A 19,953-nucleotide genomic window follows, 5' to 3' on the forward strand; every position below is an offset into this window, starting at 1 on the left:
CAGGCTCAGATGAAGTGTTAGCTTTAGCTGCTGCTCTGAAATCCTCTCAAATAACTCATGATGTTATTTTGCACTTACAAATGGTTACTAGGACATTTCAGCTCATTAGAACAGCTTTGCTAATGAGTTGTTTGATGAACAGTCAGGTATCCACACTACAGAGAGGAGAGGAGAGTGAAATGATTCATTAATGCTTGAAAACAGTAGTGGAGCGACGCCTGCGAGCTAGTTCAGGCAGACAACTTGAGCTGACAGCTGCATGTCCCACTCTCATAACCATCATCCAATCCTGCCCTCTGTCTCTCAAATTGGTGGTCTTTTTAAACTGGGAAAATCTCCCATCTCTCCCTCTGCCTGTCAATGCCTCTGCTGCTGCATGCCTTTTGCTGAAATTTTCTTCATCCCCACCACCTCCCCAGCATCCACCTGCAGGCTCCGGGGGATGTTTAGTATGTTTTGCTCATCACTCCTCAATGTCTGCATGTAACTTATCTGCAGGGAGTGATGAGGCCGGAGCCTGGGCGCCAAACATGAATACGTATTTGCTGCTACAATAAACAATTTAAACGTGAGTTGTCTGACTGAACCCTGTTAGTGTCAGTCACAAGCTCCTGAGGTCTGACTGGAGACACTTTAAACAGTCAAACCCTTTTATTTACAGTCTATGGTCAAACCAGCCTGTGAGTTTGTGGAGAGATGAGGCTTTGAAATGATCTTCCATACGTCTGTTGCATTTCAAATCGTATCTGTGTCCTCACTGATCTCATTAGTCTACAGACTGATGAACAGCTAGCTTAGCATGAGACCACCTGCTATGTGTGAATAGTCTGAAACGTCTAAACTCATCTTAGTTTCTGAACAGCAGTGACAGCATGGATAGTACAGCCAGTCAGATCAGCTGAGCATTCGACTGCCAGGCTGAGGAGCTAGATCCAAGGTCCAGTGAAGGACACAGACAGTTAGCATGGCACGACTTATTAGCCAACCCTGTAATGAAACATGAACTATAGTGCAGTTTGTTTCATACTGACATTAGAGCACTTCTCTGGTTGTTTATAAAAACTTCGCGTTGTGCTTGAACCCGCCTCCACTGTAAATAAATGGCTGTGATTGGTCGACATAAACCAGATAACCGGTCTGAACAGGAGAAGCAGACGCATCCACCTGAGACAGTGAACTGTTCAGAGGACAGTTAACAGGAGGGTGATGATGCTTAAAACATGTCTTTGTTAAAAGGTCCTGACTAAACGTCTGTATATATGTCGACCTGTGAGTGAGGGGAGTCAGCGGGGTAGAGGCTATGACAGAGGGCGGAGCAGAGGCACACAGCTGGCAGGAAGAAGCACAACTGAAACTGCACACAAATCAAACCAGCATCTCCCTGCACTTAAGTGCATTATCTGAGAAATGTGTAAAAGCATTATCATGATCAGAAACACTCTCATTGATTTAACAGGAAGTTCTCGGAGGGAATTACTTCACTCATGGACGGATCAGAGATTAATGTGTTTTGTTTTCTCCTTCCTCTCTCCAGGTGTTGAAGATTATCCGGCTTGAGGAGGATCTCTGAGACTCCGCACAGGACCAACAGGACGATCCGTCACACTCACTGACTCTGGATCAGTCCTGAACCACAGCACAGTATCTTCATACAGAGAGAGAGAGACTCTGAATCTGATGCTTCCTTCATAATGTGATCAGACCGACTCACGCAAACAGTGTTTTTGTTCTGTTTTCTCTGGGGCCATGTTTCATTCATGTCTTAGTAATTATCGAATAAACCACACTGTTTAAAAACAGGGGCAGGACGCTGCCACATCAACACATGTACATACTGCCATGTTCCCTCAAAACACTACAACATAGGAAGTGAAGCCGAACGTGAAGCTCCACGTGCTAAGATGTTCTCTAGTATCACTACTCTGGTATTATAGTGTTACCAGCATTTCTGCCACGTCTGCACTCAGAGAGTGAGTGAGTGAGTTCAAACTGTCCTCTCTTCATCATCGCAGAAGAAATCATTCATGAGTTTAGATTGATTACGTCAGATCAGTGTGAGTGTTCAACATGTGGGTATTTCAGCAGGAGCATTATTGTTTAATATGAGGAGGTTAAGATGTGATCAGACCTAACACAAACTGAATTTAGTGCACGATGAAGTCAAATAGAAAGTCAATGGCAACACTACGGCTGTATCTGCAGCGGGATGCTAATTGTATGTGTTCAAACATTTACACTGAGACACAAATCTGCTTGATGCTGTGTCACTGAAGACAATCAGTGTTTAGATTTCCTGACTTCCTGGAATGCATCAGAAAAGATGGATCTCACCTCCATTCAACAAAGAAACATTGTAAAAGTTGTTTTCTTCTCTTCTTGAGGACAGACCTGACAAAGCTTGACTTTTATTTGAGCAAACTTTAGAGCTGTTAATTTCCAGAACATCACAAGATCATCAGTTTCTGTTTCAGGTTCATACCACTGAAGTAAGCCAGACTGAAGCAGTATTACAACTCTGATTATAAGATGAGCTCCTTTTTTAAGATCCATTTATATAAATACTTTTTTAAGACCATATCCTGTTTTTACAAAGAAAACTTTAATCTAAATGATAAATGTAACTAGGGCTGTCAGACAGTTCATTTCTTTCATTGTGATTAATTGCTGATTTCAGTTCTTCATTCTGATTAATCACATTTTTAATCACGTCTTAAAATTTAAGACATTTAAGAAAAGTTTTTAAGTCCATATTAACAATGTAAAGCAGTTCTTACTTGTGTGTTGATTCGTGAATCAAATGAAACAAGTCTTCCTCAGTGTGACTGACCTGCAGTCATTTCAGCTGCTCTGTAGTTAACTTCAGTGATTGAGTCTCATCCTCAGGTCTGTGGTTATTCTCTCTCTCCTAAATAGCTCTCTGTCAGTTTTTGTGATGTGGTCGCCCGCTGACAACAGTCTGATTAGCTGCACCTGTATGCTTAGCTCGTAGGTGGTCGCTCGAACTCAAAGTACTTCATGATGTTTTAATTCAGTTTGACACAGAGACCGGATTACTTTGACCTGACGTTTTTTAGAGTAAGATGTGTCGTTCAAAAGAGCAGAGGTGTTATTTTACGCAGCTGCAAGCAGGAAGACAGTTCAGTGTTTCAACTACTGGGTGCTGAGAGAAGCAATATTGCACACAGTCAGAAAAAAAGTCATTGATTTTGGACCTAGAATTGCATCGTGTTAACGCTGACAGCCCGTATAGTAACACACTGAATAAAACAAGGTCTGTTATAGTAATTGTCCCATTTAAATCACATATGATCAGATGTGTAGATGTTCTCAGTATTTAAACACCATAAAGATTAAAATAATCTGCAGCCTATTGGATGGATGACAGACCTGATTTTCAGTCACATTCTCAGACACATTTTTCAGACGTTCTTTTTATGCTCTCCATCTTCAGACATCACAGCTCAGTGACTTCATACGTCAGCTCAGTGACAGCTGTTGAATGTCTCTGCTGAAAAGATAACCGTTATATTAATATCAGCATCATAACTCCACCTACTTTTGATGAATAACTCCGCCTACTCTTGATGGATAACTCCGCCTACTTTTGGGGTCTCGATCACTGTGTCTCTCCCTGCTGCTGTGTGAGTGACAGCTTGCCACAGTCATGAGGAGTATACTCACTCTACAGACAAGCTGAGCGACAACTGTGGTGATGAATATTGCCCTGTAATTACTAAACCCTGAAGTGTAGACGATCACACATTTTCCACATGCAGTCATAGGAAAAATACGCCCTCTCTTACTCTGATCAGTATGGTGGTCACTAGTCCCAATAAAAGAAATGGTCTCTATCAGAGATGTGATGATAGAAGATATGTTGATACATTTTTGCCATCATATCATTTGCGAGGGTTGAAATTTTGTATCCCCTCTTATCTGAATGTACAGAACTGATTTTAAACTGAATCCTAAACTTGTGCGAGTACTGCAGCACCTGTATTTTCTTTGTGTTTGGTCTGAATTCACCTGTGACACTATTATTCACACTGGTCCAACATGGTTGCTTTGAAAATCTTCCAAGGAGTTAGGATTGGTCAGTTGATCTGGTTGGATTAACGCTGGATATCTAAATCTGGATTATTCTGATCCAGATGAAACCTCCCAAACAGCTGGGCCTCCAGGATGAGGTCTGTCTGCATCATCCCCGTCTGGCTGTTCTGAACCACAGTCAGCAGCTTCAGCTGAAGTGCCAACACAGCAACCACAACACAGAGACTGATCAGTGCCGGGTGACAACACAAGTCTTAATTTCATGATACCTTAATCTCATCCTTCAGCTTGATGGAGCTGGATCCGGTTCAGGGCCCAGTGTCTCTGAGCCTTATGTTGAGACTCTGCTGTCAGTAGAGCAACACAACTCACTTCTTACTTTTGCCTTTGAGACCTCTGTTGAGCTTTAAAGCGTCATTTTGAATATCATTTAAAGTGTAAGGAAACACACCGTCTGTGAATTAAAGTGACAGTTCGACATGGACTCTGTGTTTTAAGAACATGTGAAATAGTAACTCTTAGATGTGGAGGTTTTACAGTCTTTATGTCAGACATGATGTGAGAAGCACAGAGCAGCGTGGTGCAGAGTGTCCTGCAGAAACATCACTTCCTCTGAACCCTGAGCTGAATCCTACTTTTCTACAACACTATGCACTTTTGATATGCATCCATTGACAGAGGAGTGTAAAATAGTTTCTGCATGCTGGAGCTACATCGGCTGTTATGATAATAGAAACAGGCACAATAAGGACAATGGAGGTTTCTGCAGGACACAGGTGCATCACGGCTGGTTCACTATAACGTCTCTGTACAGTATTTGCTGGTGTTTTAAGTCTTTTGCACTCGTCTAACTTGTCAGAGCTGTCTCAGTTTAATCTGCCTGGACTTTGATTTCAGATCAAATACTCTGCAGCTGTTCTTTAAAAGCTGAAGAGGTGAAAATGTTAGTGTTTTTGAAAGAAGTGACGATTTTAGGAATGATTTTAAAGGATCTTCTTTGAGGACAAATTGTTGGATACTGAATGTTTTTACTGGTGAAAATAAACTTTGACCCACTTTTTAAACTCTGTGACGCACATCAATCTTTAATCCATCCATCTTTATTTATATAGCACCAAATCACAATCAGAAGACTCTTTAAAAAACAGAGCAGGTCTAGACTGTACTCTACGTTAAATTACTAACAAAGAACCAACATCAAGACAGGATAAGATCCATTCCCATCTTACAGTCAGGACTCAGTCTGATCTCATCTTAATCCACTTAATCCACCATAAGCAGAGCACTTTGCAGAATTTAGCAAGTTACAGTGGCAAGGACAAACTTCCTTTAACAGGCAGAAACCTTGATTAGAACCAGACTCATGTTAGACAGACATCTGCCTCGAAACTTGAGTCATTCCTTCTGATTTACAAGAACAAACTCACATTAACAAGAATTTAACTCAACACTTCATGTTCAGAGCTGGCCTAAATCTCAGTTGTTAAGACTAAGACAGAAATCCTTTAACAGGCTGTGATCTTTGAATTGGCACAATTTTGACTGCATTTATAAAAAAGGGGGACACTGTCAAAGAACCTAAAGGTTTCTTGTTTATTTTAGGTTATTTAGACACATAGTGCTGTAAATGTCTGGGGAAAGATCAGATCACAGTAACCAGATGTTGCAGTCATGGACTTTATAAAATATGGAGGTAGTTGGTTTCTGAAGAGGTGTTAGCGATAGCCATGTTAGGAATAGTAACCCCATGTAACCTTCAGTCAAGGCGAAGGGGTGCAGTCGAGACGGGCCTTGCACCTCCTGACAGACAGCTACAGCACATCTAGCAATCAAATCAACCACACCCCTAATTATGCAAATATGTGTATAGCTCTTATCTATATTTTATCTCAACAGGTGCTACATAAAAAAAATCACGACCTATATATCTAGATCTAAGATCTAAGCTCCATCTTAATCGTCTGTGTGAAAAATGAGCTTTGAGTTTAATGCCTCTCTGAAGATGTGAGGCAGCTGTTTGACGACCTGCTCTCCCTGTGTCTGTTCTAAATCTATACCTCACCCCTCTGCGCGGCAACATCGCTCATAGTTTATCTGCCGATGGACTGTCTGAAGAACTGTCTGCTGCAGTTGACTTCACTGATGGTGGAGGTGTTCCAGAAACAATTTGTTGACTGTGTTAATGTGTCAGTCATGCTCTCATGTCAGCTCATCATGAACCATTTGGCATAAATTATTCCTGACACAATTAAAGACGGAGAAACTTGTTGTCTTCACTGCACGCACATGGTTTCACCTCCTTCTTCTTCTTCTCTGTTTCATTTTCTGCAAAACAAAACAAAGAGCCAGCTAAACATTCAAACACCGGGCTAGATATGTAAAACTGCTGTCCTCTCTGTCTTTGAATGTTTGTAGTTGCAGTGTGTGTGTGTGTGTGTGTGTGTGTGTGTGTGAGAGAGAGAGTACAAGTCTTGTTCCTTTCCTTTTACTGGCATAAAGACAAATGCACACACACACACACACACACACACACACAAACACACACTCACACACCTCATGCATTTTTAAAGGTGAGCATCATGATGTCCTTGGGTAAAAAGGATTGTTTACCAAAAGATAGAGAGATGATTTGTTCGTGTGTGTGTGTGTGTGTGTGTGTGTGTGTGTGTGTGTGTGTGTGTGTGTGTGTGTGTGTAACCCTCTCATTTACAAATGAAATAATTATGCATGCATAGTTCTGTCTAAATGTTTGTTTGTGTCGATGCTGGACATTAGAACTGTTCCCTCTAAGCAAGAAGGTTCCTGGTTCGAAACCCCTGTTCTGTGTTTACATGTTCTCCCCGTGCATGCATGAGTTCTCTTGGGTACTCTAGCTTCTTCCTATTGTCAAAAAAAACTTGATTGGCCAAGCGGTGAGTTCACTCTGCTACCTGGGGAAGAGCTGCACGAATGTGAAATCAGACAAACTGTCCTGTAAACACATCAGGGTGTCATTGCTGGCTGAAGGAAAACTAGGAAGCTGTTACAAGCAAGTGTTCATCCAGAAAAATGTTACAGACTAATAAACTGCTGAAATATCTGCACCCAGAGTTGATCTGAAGGAGTTCAGCAGATGTGGATCATAATCTGATGCAACACCTCACTCCTCCTTTTACAATCACATCACCTGCAGTGTCTGCAGGATCAGTCCATGCATCTGTCTGCTGCCTAGCCTCAAAACATTAATCTGTTTTACCTCTGAGCAGTCCTGGAGCCAAACGGGGACATGAGACGGCTTACACACACACACACACACACATACACACACACACACACACACACACACACACACGCATGCATGCATGCACAGACTGTCTGTCTTTACATTCTCACAGACCCTGCACCCCTCGACCCGTGCATTATTCATGGTTGTTCCTGTCTAAAAATATCTAACATGCGATGCATCTGAGCAGCTTAAAGGAACATTCAGTGAATGCATGAGACTGTGAGGCTGAGGAGGAACAGCTGAGGTGGAGGTCAGTCAGCAATCTCAGGAGCAAACACCCAGCCTGTTACAGATCACACAGCTCTGATTCACACAGAGCTCCTGGATCAGCACTGTACCTGTAGTGATGATCTGCAAGAGGAAGATGAGGGCAGAAAACCAGTTTATGAGGACTAAAGAAACCTCATCAGCTCAAGCTACATAGGCCTTGTTTAAAATATTTACCCACTGTATCCACATCACTCCCTTTAAATCCTGAATAATTCAGGACCTTGTGACTCTGTAGAGTCAGAGGGAACTATATGATCACAGGAGAGGAGAACACTTCACATAAGAGTCCCAGTTTGCTCTCTGCTTTAAGTTCACTCAGTTCATCCACACTGTGCAGAGACCAGGTTTCAGGACTCCTCACACACACACACACACACACACACACACACACACACACATGAGCAGCATTCTGAAGGCATGTAGCTGCTTTGAACAAAGTAGGCGCACTTGCTGGACTCAAACACATGATGTTGGCATCAAGCAATCATCACCATCAGCCACCACACCATGCTCCTCTTTGTCCCTCAGGTCAGGGTCAGTTTGGGGGAAGGGGAAGTGTCAGGTCTGATGGCTGGTGTTTATAATGTCGGGGGCGTGGTGTGTTCAGGTGGCATGGTGTGTTCAGGTGGCGTGGTGCTGCAGACTGGGTGAAGACGTTTGATAGGATGTATGTTTCATGATGAATGACAGAAGCTAATAAAAAGGTGTTTCTGTTATTGTTGAGGGATCTCTCTCTCTGTCAGAGAGATGCTGTGTTTTCTTTACCTCCTGAGAGGTGAGGAGCAGAGATCTGGTTTCTCCTGGCTGTGGTTTTATTACATTAGCCTCTTCCTGATATTGTTTCTCCACTCTCTAAATCTTACTAATTCTCTTATTCCCTCTCATTTCCTCTCCTCTCTACTCTCCACTCCTCTGCTATGGTCTCCTCTCTTGTCTTCTCACCTCCTCTCTTCTCCTCTGTCTCCTGTCCTATTTTCTCCTCTCGTCCCTCTCCTCTCCTCTCTTCTCCTCTCATCTCCTCCCTCTCTTTTCCTCTCTTCTCGTCTCCTCTCCCCATTCTCCTCTCTTCTCTTCTCGTCTCCTCTCCTCTCCTCCATTCTCCTCTTGTCCCCTCTCTTCTCTTCTCCTCTCTTGTCTTCACATCTCCTCTCTTCTGCTCTCCTCTCCTCCATTCTCCTCTTGTCCCCTCTCATCTCTTCTCCTCTCTTATCTTCTCGTCTACTCTCTTCTCTGCTGTCTCCTGTCCGGTTTTCTCCTCTCCTCCCTCTCTTCTCCTCTCATCTCCTCCTCCCTCTCTTCTCCTCTCTTCTCTTCTCCTCTCCTCTCCTCCACTCTCCTCTTGTCCCCTCTCATCTCTTCTCCTCTCTTATCTTCTCATCTACTCTCTTCTCCGCTGTCTCCTGTCCTGTTCTCTCCTGTCCTGTCCTGTTCTCTCCTGTTCTCTCCTGTCCTGTCCTGTTCTCTCCTCTCCTTTCCTGTCCTGTTCTCTCCTCTACTGTCCTGTCCTGTCCTGTTCTCTCCTCTACTGTCCTGTCCTGTCCTGTTCTCTCCTCTCCTCTCCTCTCTTATCTTCTCATCTACTCTCTTCTCCGCTGTCTCCTGTCCTGTTCTCTCCTGTCCTGTCCTGTTCTCTCCTGTCCTGTCCTGTTCTCTCCTCTACTGTCCTCTCCTCTCCTCTCCTCTCCTCTCCTCTCCTCTCCTCTCCTCTCCTCTCCTCTCCTCTCCTCTCCTCTCCTCTCCTCTCCTCTCCTCTCCTCTCCTCTCCTCTCCTCTCCTCTCCTCTCCTCTCCTCTCCTCTCCTCTCCTCTCCTCTCCTCTCCTCTCCTCTCCACTCCCCTCCTCTCCTCCACTCTCCTCTTGTCTTCACATCTCCTCTCATCTTCTCTGTCTCCTCTCCTCTCCTTTCCTCTCCTCTCTTCTCCTTTGTAGTTTGTTGAAATACTGATCAGCCAGCCAGGTTGGTGGTCTGATGGATAAGGACGCTGCCTTGCAGTCTGATCGTTCTGGGTTCAAATCCCACTATGGGCTTCCAATGTAAGATGGAAATGAAACAGTTCGCTCACAATGTAGTTGAGCCGTGCTTTGATACAACTACAACAAATTGGTGGAATGAAAAGACCGAAAAAGGCAACCACTGTCAGGCAGCTCTGTGGTGATGTGGAAATGACTGCTGCCTTACAGTCTGATAATTCAGAGTTCAATTTCAGGGATTATACATGGTTGAGGTAGGGACAGTATAAGGATGAGGCAGGGAGTAGAAAGACAAAAAGCCATAAGTCCAGGAAAATCACCCCAATGAGGTGAAAAAGCAGATGAAAAAAGTGCAGAAGGAAAAACGGACCTGTGGTGTAAGGTGGTGAATGGTGAATTTCTGTAATGTTTTTGTGCTGTGTGAAACGTTGATGTGTTTTTTTTTATGTTGTTGTGCTATGTGAAACGTTGTTGTGTTTTCGCATATATTGTTGTGTTTTCTGAAATGTTGTGTTTTGCCCTTCAGGGCCGCTGTAGGAAAGAGATGCTGCCTCTGAGCATGCACCCTGGCAGTGTACTCTTATTGTTCGTTGAGCTGTAGCCTCTCTAACACTCAGCAACTGAAACAACAGGGTCCCTGAGCCCGCTGATGAAACGCTTTCTGTCCTCCAGAACTTTCTGGCCTCTGTTGTCTTTGAACTCCTGGAAACCTTTAACAACTCACCTCACCAGGTGAAGCAGCGCACTGACACATCTTCTGCCTCATCACACAGAACATCACAAGTTCCCAGACTCTGTGTGCAGATCACTTTGTACCCAGAGATGAATCTCTAAAGTCAGACAGGCTGATCTCTGATCTCCTGGATAAGCTGCTGTCATTAGCTTCTGAGTCTTAACCAGTCATGGCTAAAGATCAAATCCACCTTAAACCCTCTGAAGAACTAAACACCTGTACTCCAATTTCTCTGTTGAGGTGAGAGGTGTTTCTGTCTGAGGACTAAATCTGGAATAGCTACCAAATGAACCCTGCACTGTCTGAACTGAGCTCTGGCTCAGTGGTAGAGTGAGTCGGCTTTCATTTGGAACGTTGGGGGTTTGATGCCAGGTCTGTTCACATGTTGAAGTGTCTTTGGGTAAGAGACTGAACCCCAAACTCTCCCTGGTGAGTGAATGGGATTAGTACTCATCAAACTGATGGTGCTTTACATAGCAGTCTCTGCATCAGTGTGAATGTGGTTTGATGTTAAAGAGCAGTCAGCATGGTCACTTGACGTCTCAGGGCAGTAACTTCTTGCAAAGGCAGAATCCTTTTTTGAGTTTGCAGCAGTGAAACATTCAGTGAACCATCACGTGCTGTACTCTAGAGATAACCTGACCGTCAAATTTGAAAGCAGAACGCTGTACATAGAAATGTTGAAGAGCTGCTGGAGGGCTTGCAGGCTCAAGGCCTAACTTTGTACAAATACAGGTATTGTGAAGTGATCAGTGCAGAGCGGTTTTGGACAGTGGCACCAGATCCAACCAGTCATCCTGTTTACAAGCATGCTCTTGACTTCAGTGTCTCAAAGTGTGCTCATTGGTAGAAACTCCATAAAATTATCTTTGATGGGCTTTGCTCCTCACAAATATCCAGGACTGATGGAGTTAATGCAGAAAACAAGAACGCTGCACAGCTTGTGTGATCACACATTCAGCCTCCTGTGGGATCACTGGTCTTTGACACACTCTGCCCTCCTGCAGACTCAAACCATGTTTCTGACTGGTCTGAACCTGGCATGAACAAAAGTGATGCGAGGAGCACACAGAGCCTTTAAATCTACATCTTTGAGTACCTAGTTTTATAACACATGTGAAACTGTGTATGTGTGTGTGTGTGTGTGTGTGTGTGTGTGTGTGTGTGTGTGTGTGTGTGCGTGTGTGTGTGTGTGTGTGTGTGCATGTGTGTGTGTGTGTGTGTGTGTGTGTGTGTGTGTGTGTGTGTGTGTGTGTGTGTGTGTGTGTGTGTAGTGACCTCTCACAGGGAAGCCAGCTGTTAATGTTCTAAATTATGAAAAGATGTCCTCTCCAATCAGCCTCTTCATCCATCACCCTGATGTCTAATTCTTCACCCCAGTGGGGGGAGCTCCACGGTGGTCAGGACACCAGGTTTAAAGAGCTAGTGGGATTCACTAGAGAAATATTCTTCTGTCAGCATGGGAGCAAAAGGGAGCAAATGCTATCTTTCCACCTATTAGAAAAACATATACAATACTCTCAGGTTGTGTGACTCAATGCTGTAGCTCCGGGAGAGAAAGAAAACTGAGGTTAAAGCACAAAGTCACAGACATCAAATAAGACGGCAGACTCTGCTTCTGAAACTCTCCGGGGTCTGAGTCGTGCTACAGAGTCACACCTGGTGGGATTTGAGCATTAGCGTCCTCTCGCTGCACTGCTTCAAGCTTAAACCTAAACAGTACTCTGCTCTCAGAGCTGCTGAAAATTTCAAACCAAGGACCTCCACATCCATGGAAACAGGCCTTAAAGGTGTTTTGTACAAAACAGCAGCTCACAGAAATGAGCTCTTGTTACTATCAGTTGGCAGCTGTATCTGTGGTGGACTTCAGGGTCAGTCGATCTGCAGTAGCCTGAATGATCTCCCTTAGGAGAAATATGCGGGGGCCAAAGTCTAAGAATAAAGCCACAGAGGAAACATGCTTGAATCACTACATTCACAGCAGGAATGCTGCAGATACAACAAACTATGAAAAATCAAAACTGGTGTAGCTTGGGGTCCCCACGAGTCTCTGTTAGCTGCACAGTTTGTGGAATCAGGTGAGCACAGAGGACGTGATGGTGTTTAAGGAGCTTCAAACTGCTAAAGTTTGAAGTTTACAGACCCGGGCAGGAGGTGCTTGGTGGACTCTGAGACTTCTCCTGATGCTCCTACTGTGCCCGACTCAGGTCTCCAGAGATGACATCCCTCTCTCTCTCCTCCCCTACCCCTATCAGGGGAGTTGGAGTCCAGGTTAGACTTCCACTGAATCTCCTTACTGTCATTTAACCTTTCTCTGCCAAACCATGTCACTTTCATCTTACCATGGCTCCTCTCTCCTCTCAGGCATAAACTCAGCGCCCCCTACAGGTTGGACCACTCCACTGTGATGTCTGGATGTGCAGTGTTCCTTCTAGGTTGTTTTGATTTGTCCTCATTAACTGTATGCAGGGTGCAAAGACCCTGAGTTCCTAAGACAGCACCTGAGACAAACCCTGAGACAGAACCTGAGACAGACAGACTTCCTGAAGTCAAACTTGACGGCGCCCCTCTGGGGGCATGTCTCCACCTGAGGGCCTGAAGTCCTTCTCTCCCCTGAGACAGACCCTGAGACAGCTAAGCTGTTTTTCCCCTCCCATATACAGGACATTTTGTTTAAACAATCTAAAGTAAGTCTTCCATGAAGCTTTGAGTCTTTGGCTTCAAATCAAGGACCATGTGAAGCATCAATGCAGAGACAGGACTGTTTTAACCCCTGAGTACCACAAACCTCTATGATGTGAGGGTTTGATTTTAGGTTAAAGGTTAGCGGTCTGGATTGCAGCACCATGTAACTCTGTGGTGAAACAGTGAAACATGGAGACTGTGTGTGAATGCTGTTTTTTATTGAACCGTTAAATCAGAGAAGAAAACGTCTGCTCTGCAGTGTAACACTAAAGGGTAGAGAAGCCTCAGCAGATAAGAACAAGGATGGAGGAAGAGAGAGAGAGAGAAGGTGGGGAGACAGGAGAGAGGAAAAGAAAAAAATTATTCAGGTTTGTTTGAGAGACTGAGTCAGATTACTAATCCAGTTAACCTGCTCTGAAAACAATCCGACACAGCTCCTAAACTCCTAAACTACTCTGGTTTGGCCTTGAATCAAGCACCCCATGTACAGAGGCTTTGGTCCTCAAGTGAGCAGCCTAGGTCTGATTTAGATCTGCAGCCCCTCACCTGCAGACCACAGGGTTGTTGTTGGTACATTGATCATAGTGCAGGTGCTGTCTGCTGTGTGGTAACAGTGAAGTCAGAGAGCAGACATTAACGGTGACATCAGAGCGAGAAAGGCTTAATGCGACAACACACAAACACACCGCTACAGGTTATAAACAGGTACTGACCAACAAGACTCAAAACAGAGGGAGGGGAAGAGGAGAGTAACTTTCTTTGTTTCAACACTGTTCATTCATGCATTTTTAATCTCTGTATTCAGCTCCACACTGGGCCGTCTGAGACAAAGTGGCACAAACAGAGAGCAGCAGAGCGATGTCAGAGTGGAGCCTGTTTGATTGAACTCTAACATAAACTTCACTGAACCTTACTAAAGCAATGAGTCCCGATTAAATCTGACCTCTGCTGACCCTGTTTGAACCTGAACTTCTGCAGAGCCTCGTCTGAAATAGAGGTAACCTTTAGTAAACCTAACTACATCTACCTTTACTAAAGCTCACTAAAAATAACCTTTACAAACTCTGACTGCATATAACTATAACTGAACATCTAACAGAGACCACCCTTTACCTGTCCAGACTAAAACCAACCCCACCTCCATTAAATCGTACCTAAACTCAGCTCAGTTAATCCTGACTGTATTAATCCTAACTCACATTCATCAGTCTGATAACCTAACTTTGATAAACAAAGACCAACCCTATCTAAAACCAACCTTTACAAACCTGTGAGCATAACTTTCACTGATCCAGACTGAACTTCACGCCTATGAAAACACAGACAGCTACAGTCACCAGATAACTACTTAGTCAGTGAGCAGCCTAATCACATTTAACTATACGAGCATGTCCTTTGAGATAAGCAGAGGTTTAATAGAGTGTCAGGTGACAGCGTTATGGTTATAGAAATAAACCTCCACAGAAGCAGAGTTCAGCAGTGTTTGTATCAGGGTGTTATTTAAACCTGCATTAAAAATTCACACGAGGGACACGAGGAGAAACCAAACAACAGATATTCAACACTGTGAAGGTGTCTGGACAGATGAGTCAGTGGTTACAACGTGAAAAAAAGCTACATTTAATCCTTACAGACCAGCTGCTTCTGTAAATGTTTTCATATATATTTATTTACAAAGTGTTTCTAGATCTTTACTGTAATGATTACATGCAGCTCTTACTTGATTAGCTTGCAGGCTACCAGAGGAAGGTTATACTGTATACCTTGAATCACCTTGAGATGAACAAAATGCACCGAGGTCACTTGGAGAGAAATGAACTAAGTGATTACTACAATGTCTCTTCTCATTCAGAGGACTCTTCATGAAGTGTTCCTGTGTTTGTCTTGACCGATAAAGCAGATGGTCTCCACAGCTGCTTCCTGCTGTCCCTCAGATGCTGTCAGAGACAGAGGCTGTTTCCGAAACGGCCTGCTACATACTACTTACTAATGTAGTAGGCAGTGGGTGCCTACTACATACTGCATTTGAATGTAGTATGACTGTTCTATTCCATCTGTCATGCCGCATGCTGAGCCAGACTTCGCTGGATTTCTTGTTTCGGAAAGCGGAAGTAGACAACGGCAAAGCCGATAAATAAAATGCTTATTTAGAATCCATTTATGATTTAAAAAGTTAGGAAGTGGTTTATATGTAATTTGATAACTTTCACAGCATCCAAAAACGGATTTCCTCCCGTCAGAAAATGAGGAAAAAGAAAAAGCAGAACGAGCGCTGTGCATTATGGGAAACAGTACGCGAGGCAGACTAGTCCGATGCATACTGAGATATTTTCCCGTATCAGTAGACATCCGGGGAGTTTTGACATACTGCAGATTTTGCTCTTGTTCACATACTACTTACTACATACTGAATTTTGGACATATCAGTACGTACTGCTAGTATAGTAGGCGATTTCGGAAACAGCCAGAGTCACACAGAAAGTCCAGGTAAGATGAAGATGAAACACTTTGAGGACAATTTGAACTGTAATGCAGGGAGAGACCACAGCCCTGACCAAGACCTGTTAACTTTCAGTAACTGGTCCGATTTGTCCATTGAGCACATTCATGCTCCTTAGAGGATGAGCCCGGTCTGTTGTGGACTCTCTGAGAACCTGCCCTGAGTACCTCCACCCTGAACTATGATAAATGTTGATCTCTACCAGCACTGTGGAAACAGAAACATCAGAAGACTATAGTTTGATGTCTGTTCTGCATGTCTTCATGAAAAGAAACACACAGCAGGCACCACGTGTCAAACAGCATCGTTATTTATTGTGGAGAGAGAACTGTACAGTTTAAAACAGGAAGTAACCAGATAAATAAAGCTTTGTTATTTAGTTAAAAAAAACTAAACAAAATCCACAGTCGTCAATACTTTGGAAGTTCAAATTTGTACAGAAAACATATTTACACAATGGTTTGCTTTTACTTTGTACATAAAAAGAGAAAAATAAACTTTGTACCTTCTTTTTTAGTACAAATACATTTCATAAAGCTCACAGTGCAAAAACTGTAAGTGTGTAAAGTTCTTTATGAATGTTTTTTAGTAAGATGCTAGTGCACGCTGAGTGTGAACACTGTGGAGGAGGAGAGAGCCAGCCTCATGGCACGCTTCAGCTCCTCTTTAAAATCACTCAAATCTACCACCAAACACTGTTTCTGTCATCAAACCTGCAGGTTCGTCTGTGCATACAGAGAGGAAGTGTGTCACTGAATAAAGCTGCACAGGAAGCTCACTGATGGTAGTCCCTGTGGGGTCAGTCTGCAGGTCTGAGGAAGGGTGACGATGAGGTAACGTCCCTTCTCTCAGCAGGACTCTGGATGCTGTGTGTGACCCTGCTGCTGTGAGCTACACGACAACACCATCAGATTCAAACCTGCATGTCTTAAACTACAGAGAAGTGACAGCTGGAAGTAAACATGTCTTTTTTAAAGTGGATGAGTTTTAGAATAAGCCTGTCATTTTAGTTCCTGCCCATTGACGCTGTTCTTTTGTGCTGGCAGGACCAACAACCTCAACATCGCTTCTCACTGGCGCTAACTGTTGCTTGGTTACAAGAGCTGTCCCACAGTATGCCTGCTTCCTTAATCAGTGACTTTTAAATCTATTTAAATGCTTCATATTCATATATTCATTTTATTCAACAATATTTTTCAAGGAAGCATTAAAGATGTTGAAGCATTAGTAGGTCAGACCTTGTATTGATACCCTCATAAAAAACAGTGCACTTGGTATCTACTTTGAGTCCCGCCCTTTCTTGATTTTGATTGGTTGATGATGGAGCAGTGACCTTGATGAGTGTTCTCAGCAGGGAGCGCAGTGAGAGTAGGGATGGAGGGCAGCTGATGAGCGCTAAAAACACTGAACCGCGTTAGTTTGCACTTGAAACAGACACTGCTAGCACAGACAACACTAACGAACACACAGACAGGTTAGGTCACTTCATTCCCAAATCACGTATCAGCAGGATCTCAGAATTAATTCTTTGTTTGACTTTGAAAGTAAAATTCCTGATTCAGCAATTAAGACATGCTGAAAAATAAACTAACAGGACTGGTGAACATATGATGCATTTAATGTCCCGCTCAGATAAATCTGTGTTTCAGTCACTGAAAGCACAGCTTGGACTATACCTGACTGAGCAGGTAAACTGACTTAAGATGATATTTAGAGGTATGTCCCTAAACTGACTAGCACATTAGCTCTGTAGCATGCTAACAAATGTCAGCGGCAGACTTTGACCTGTTGGATTAAACATGAAGAGAGGGAGATGTTAGCTTTAACAGCTTGACTTGACAGCTGTGTGCAAAAAAGTATTGTAAATAAAGTTTTGTATTGGTTTCAGTTGTTCTTTGCTCAAAGTGTGATCAGGGTGTTTTTACAGATCTGTTAACCATGAATGTATTTGTCTCATTAAAGCTGTGTGAGGGTGTGAGTCATCATCAAACACACTGCTGGTACAGAAACTCTGTGGTCTGCAGGAGAGCGCAGGATTCACAGTGTTTGCTTCTACAAAGGAGGACTGATCGCTGAACATCAGGAGACCAGAGGGAGGATGAGGGGATGAAGAAGAGGATGAGGAGGGAGAGGTGGGGGGTACAGGGCTTTTATTTTCTAGAGAAATGTGCTGGGCTCAGCAGAGGGGCGGGAAATGACACTGAGCTGAAATATTATTCTTCAGACTGCAGCAGAGAACAGGAGGAGGAAATCAATGTGGGGAAGCAATGACTTATTATGAGAGGATGAGAGCTGCACTGCATGTGTGTGTGTTGAAATGATGAGAGCTGCACTGCATGTGTGTGTGTGTGTGTGTGTGTGTATCTGTGTGTGTGTGTGTGTGTGTGTGTGTGTGTGTGTGTGTGTGTGTGTGGGTGTGTGGGTGTGTGTGTGTGTTGAAAGGATGAGAGCAGCTCTGCGCTGTGTGTGTGTGTGTTGAAAGGATGAGAGCAGCGCTGTGCGTGTTTGTGTGTGTTGTGTGTTATCAACAGCCACAGAGCTGCATAGGGACGAGCAGACACTGGATATCTGGATTAGAAGGAAGGATTCAGAGGGGGGTATTAGCAGGTTTGGTGTCACATACATTCAGGAGCCTGTGCAGAGTCATGCAGAGGGATTTAAAGCAGATTTAAAGTTAGGCTTAAACTTCTGAGAGGAACTCTTTGAAAAGTTTCCAGCCCCCTCATGATTGTCTGTGAAAACTGCTTCACTTCGGTTTAGTCACTTTCAGAATAAAAACTCAGTAAATCTGAGCAGATTACAGCTGGCTCTGCTTTGGTTTACTCTGTAAAATCTAAATCACGGCTGAGACAGAATCATTTAAAGGTGCAGTACAAAGACGTTACTGAGGACATGTGAACTCAAGTGACGAGCATGTCGGAGTTTCTCACTGCTCAGCCCTTTGAGTGTGAGTTCATCAAATGTTTTGGGAATGAAAGATCAACATCTACAGGAGGTGTGTGTCTGCAGGTGAGGTCTGTGCCAGGTGGAGGAAAGCCACCAAATGGACATTCAGGTGAGAGGTTGTAAAGCTTTATGTGTAAGGCTGAATGTCATCCGTAGCCTGACTCGGGCCTCCCTAAACATGTCCTGTATTCCCACCTGCTCACTGGAAAACGTGCTCAAGCAGAAGAGCCTGTCTGTGAAGGTGCTGCACTGCATAATAATGACCTCCAGGGTGCTGCGGAAGACAAATGCAGACCACTTCCTTCACCACCGTGAAGGTTAACGGGTCCAGAACTGGCCTTTACATCCAGCTGAAGACCCACAGGGACCGAGAAGGAGGACAGTCATCCTTAAACCCTAACTGACCAGTGATGGTAGAAGACTAAAAGAAGGACTTGTTGTTAAATGTGATACATGCTCTGTGAAATAACTTTTCCAAATACAATAAAATAAGTTGTTAAAGTATGAAGTCTGCGGTTTGATGTTTAACTGTCTTTATCTGTGTCTTCTCATCTTCGTTTGTTCTTCCAGAACAAAAGACTCAAGTATGACTGAGTTTGGGATTAAAATCTGAGACCCTAAAATAATCTCTCTCCCTCTAAAGTGCAAATTCAGATCTTTGTATCTCTGGAGTTTGTCTGCTGCAGACAGTGATTATTGCATGGCCTTGATTGTCTATCTGAGTGCAGAAAAGATTGTCATCCATAGGTACAGGTGCCTTTGATAAACACACTGACACCTGCAGGATTAAAACACACCTGCTGTGAGCCGCTGTGTGTGCACTGAGCTAACAGAGGCTGAAGGCACTGATGCTATCTCTACAGAGGATCCATCTCTCTCTGTGACTGATCGGGGATTGATTGGTTGTGCCTGGAGGCTCACGCCGACCTGCAGAGGTCAGAGGCCACAGACACAGTGTGGTGAGGTTTCTGTGCGTCTTTGATCGATCTGTGGTTAAACATGAGGACAAACACATCAAACGTTAGGTTACAGTTCCTCCAGGTGTTTGTCCTGAGGAGCTGAGAGCACCTTGAAGCTAACATCAGTGAGCTGAGTGGAGGCACAGAGTGAAGGTCAAACATGTGAGGGCTCCGTGCTCCTCTTTGATCCTCCTTGGCTTTGAGGGAGATAGTTGTGGAGGAGTCTTTGGCACATGTACGTCCTCCTGATGAGTCTCCAGTTCACCTATGGTCTCAGGGAGGAGCTCATTCCTGTGCTTACACGGCATACATGCAAACACGGTGTGCGTGTTTGACAGGAGGTGGGGACTGATGTTGTGAGTCCAGAGTTCTGGGGCAGTCTGCGTCCTGCTGTCCGATCAGGTGTGTTTTCAGGTCCTCAGCAGAAGAAGATGTCTCCATCGTTCTGAGGCTCTGACGTCACCTTGTTCTCTGGAGACAGAAAGAAAAGAGGATGAGATGTTGACCAGTGAAGTTTCAGCTAACCTCAGCTGTCTGTCTGTCTGTCTGACCGTCCGTTTGTAGCATGACACAG

General features: G+C 44.0%; 2 protein-coding genes across 2 annotated transcripts in view; one reads left to right on the plus strand and one right to left on the minus strand.

Moving 5' to 3' along the window:
• The window catches only part of LOC117814987 (kelch-like protein 25), a 30,957-nt gene extending 25,843 nt beyond the window's left edge, over window positions 1-5,114 (plus strand). The window contains exon 12 of the mRNA XM_034686595.1: window positions 1,535-5,114. The gene's annotated coding sequence lies outside the window, so the exon portion shown is untranslated. The remainder of the gene's footprint in view (window positions 1-1,534) is intronic.
• A 10,652-nt stretch (window positions 5,115-15,766) lies between these two features.
• akap13 (A-kinase anchoring protein 13) overlaps window positions 15,767-19,953 on the minus strand; it is a 91,868-nt gene continuing 87,681 nt past the window's right edge. Inside the window, exon 47 of the mRNA XM_034685695.1 lies at window positions 15,767-19,850. Within this exon, the coding sequence (XP_034541586.1) occupies window positions 19,798-19,850 (53 nt within the window). The 3' untranslated portion in view covers window positions 15,767-19,797. The remainder of the gene's footprint in view (window positions 19,851-19,953) is intronic.

Source organism: Notolabrus celidotus, chromosome 6, assembly GCF_009762535.1.
Source record: "Notolabrus celidotus isolate fNotCel1 chromosome 6, fNotCel1.pri, whole genome shotgun sequence".
NCBI classification, from domain to species: Eukaryota; Metazoa; Chordata; class Actinopteri; order Labriformes; family Labridae; genus Notolabrus; species Notolabrus celidotus.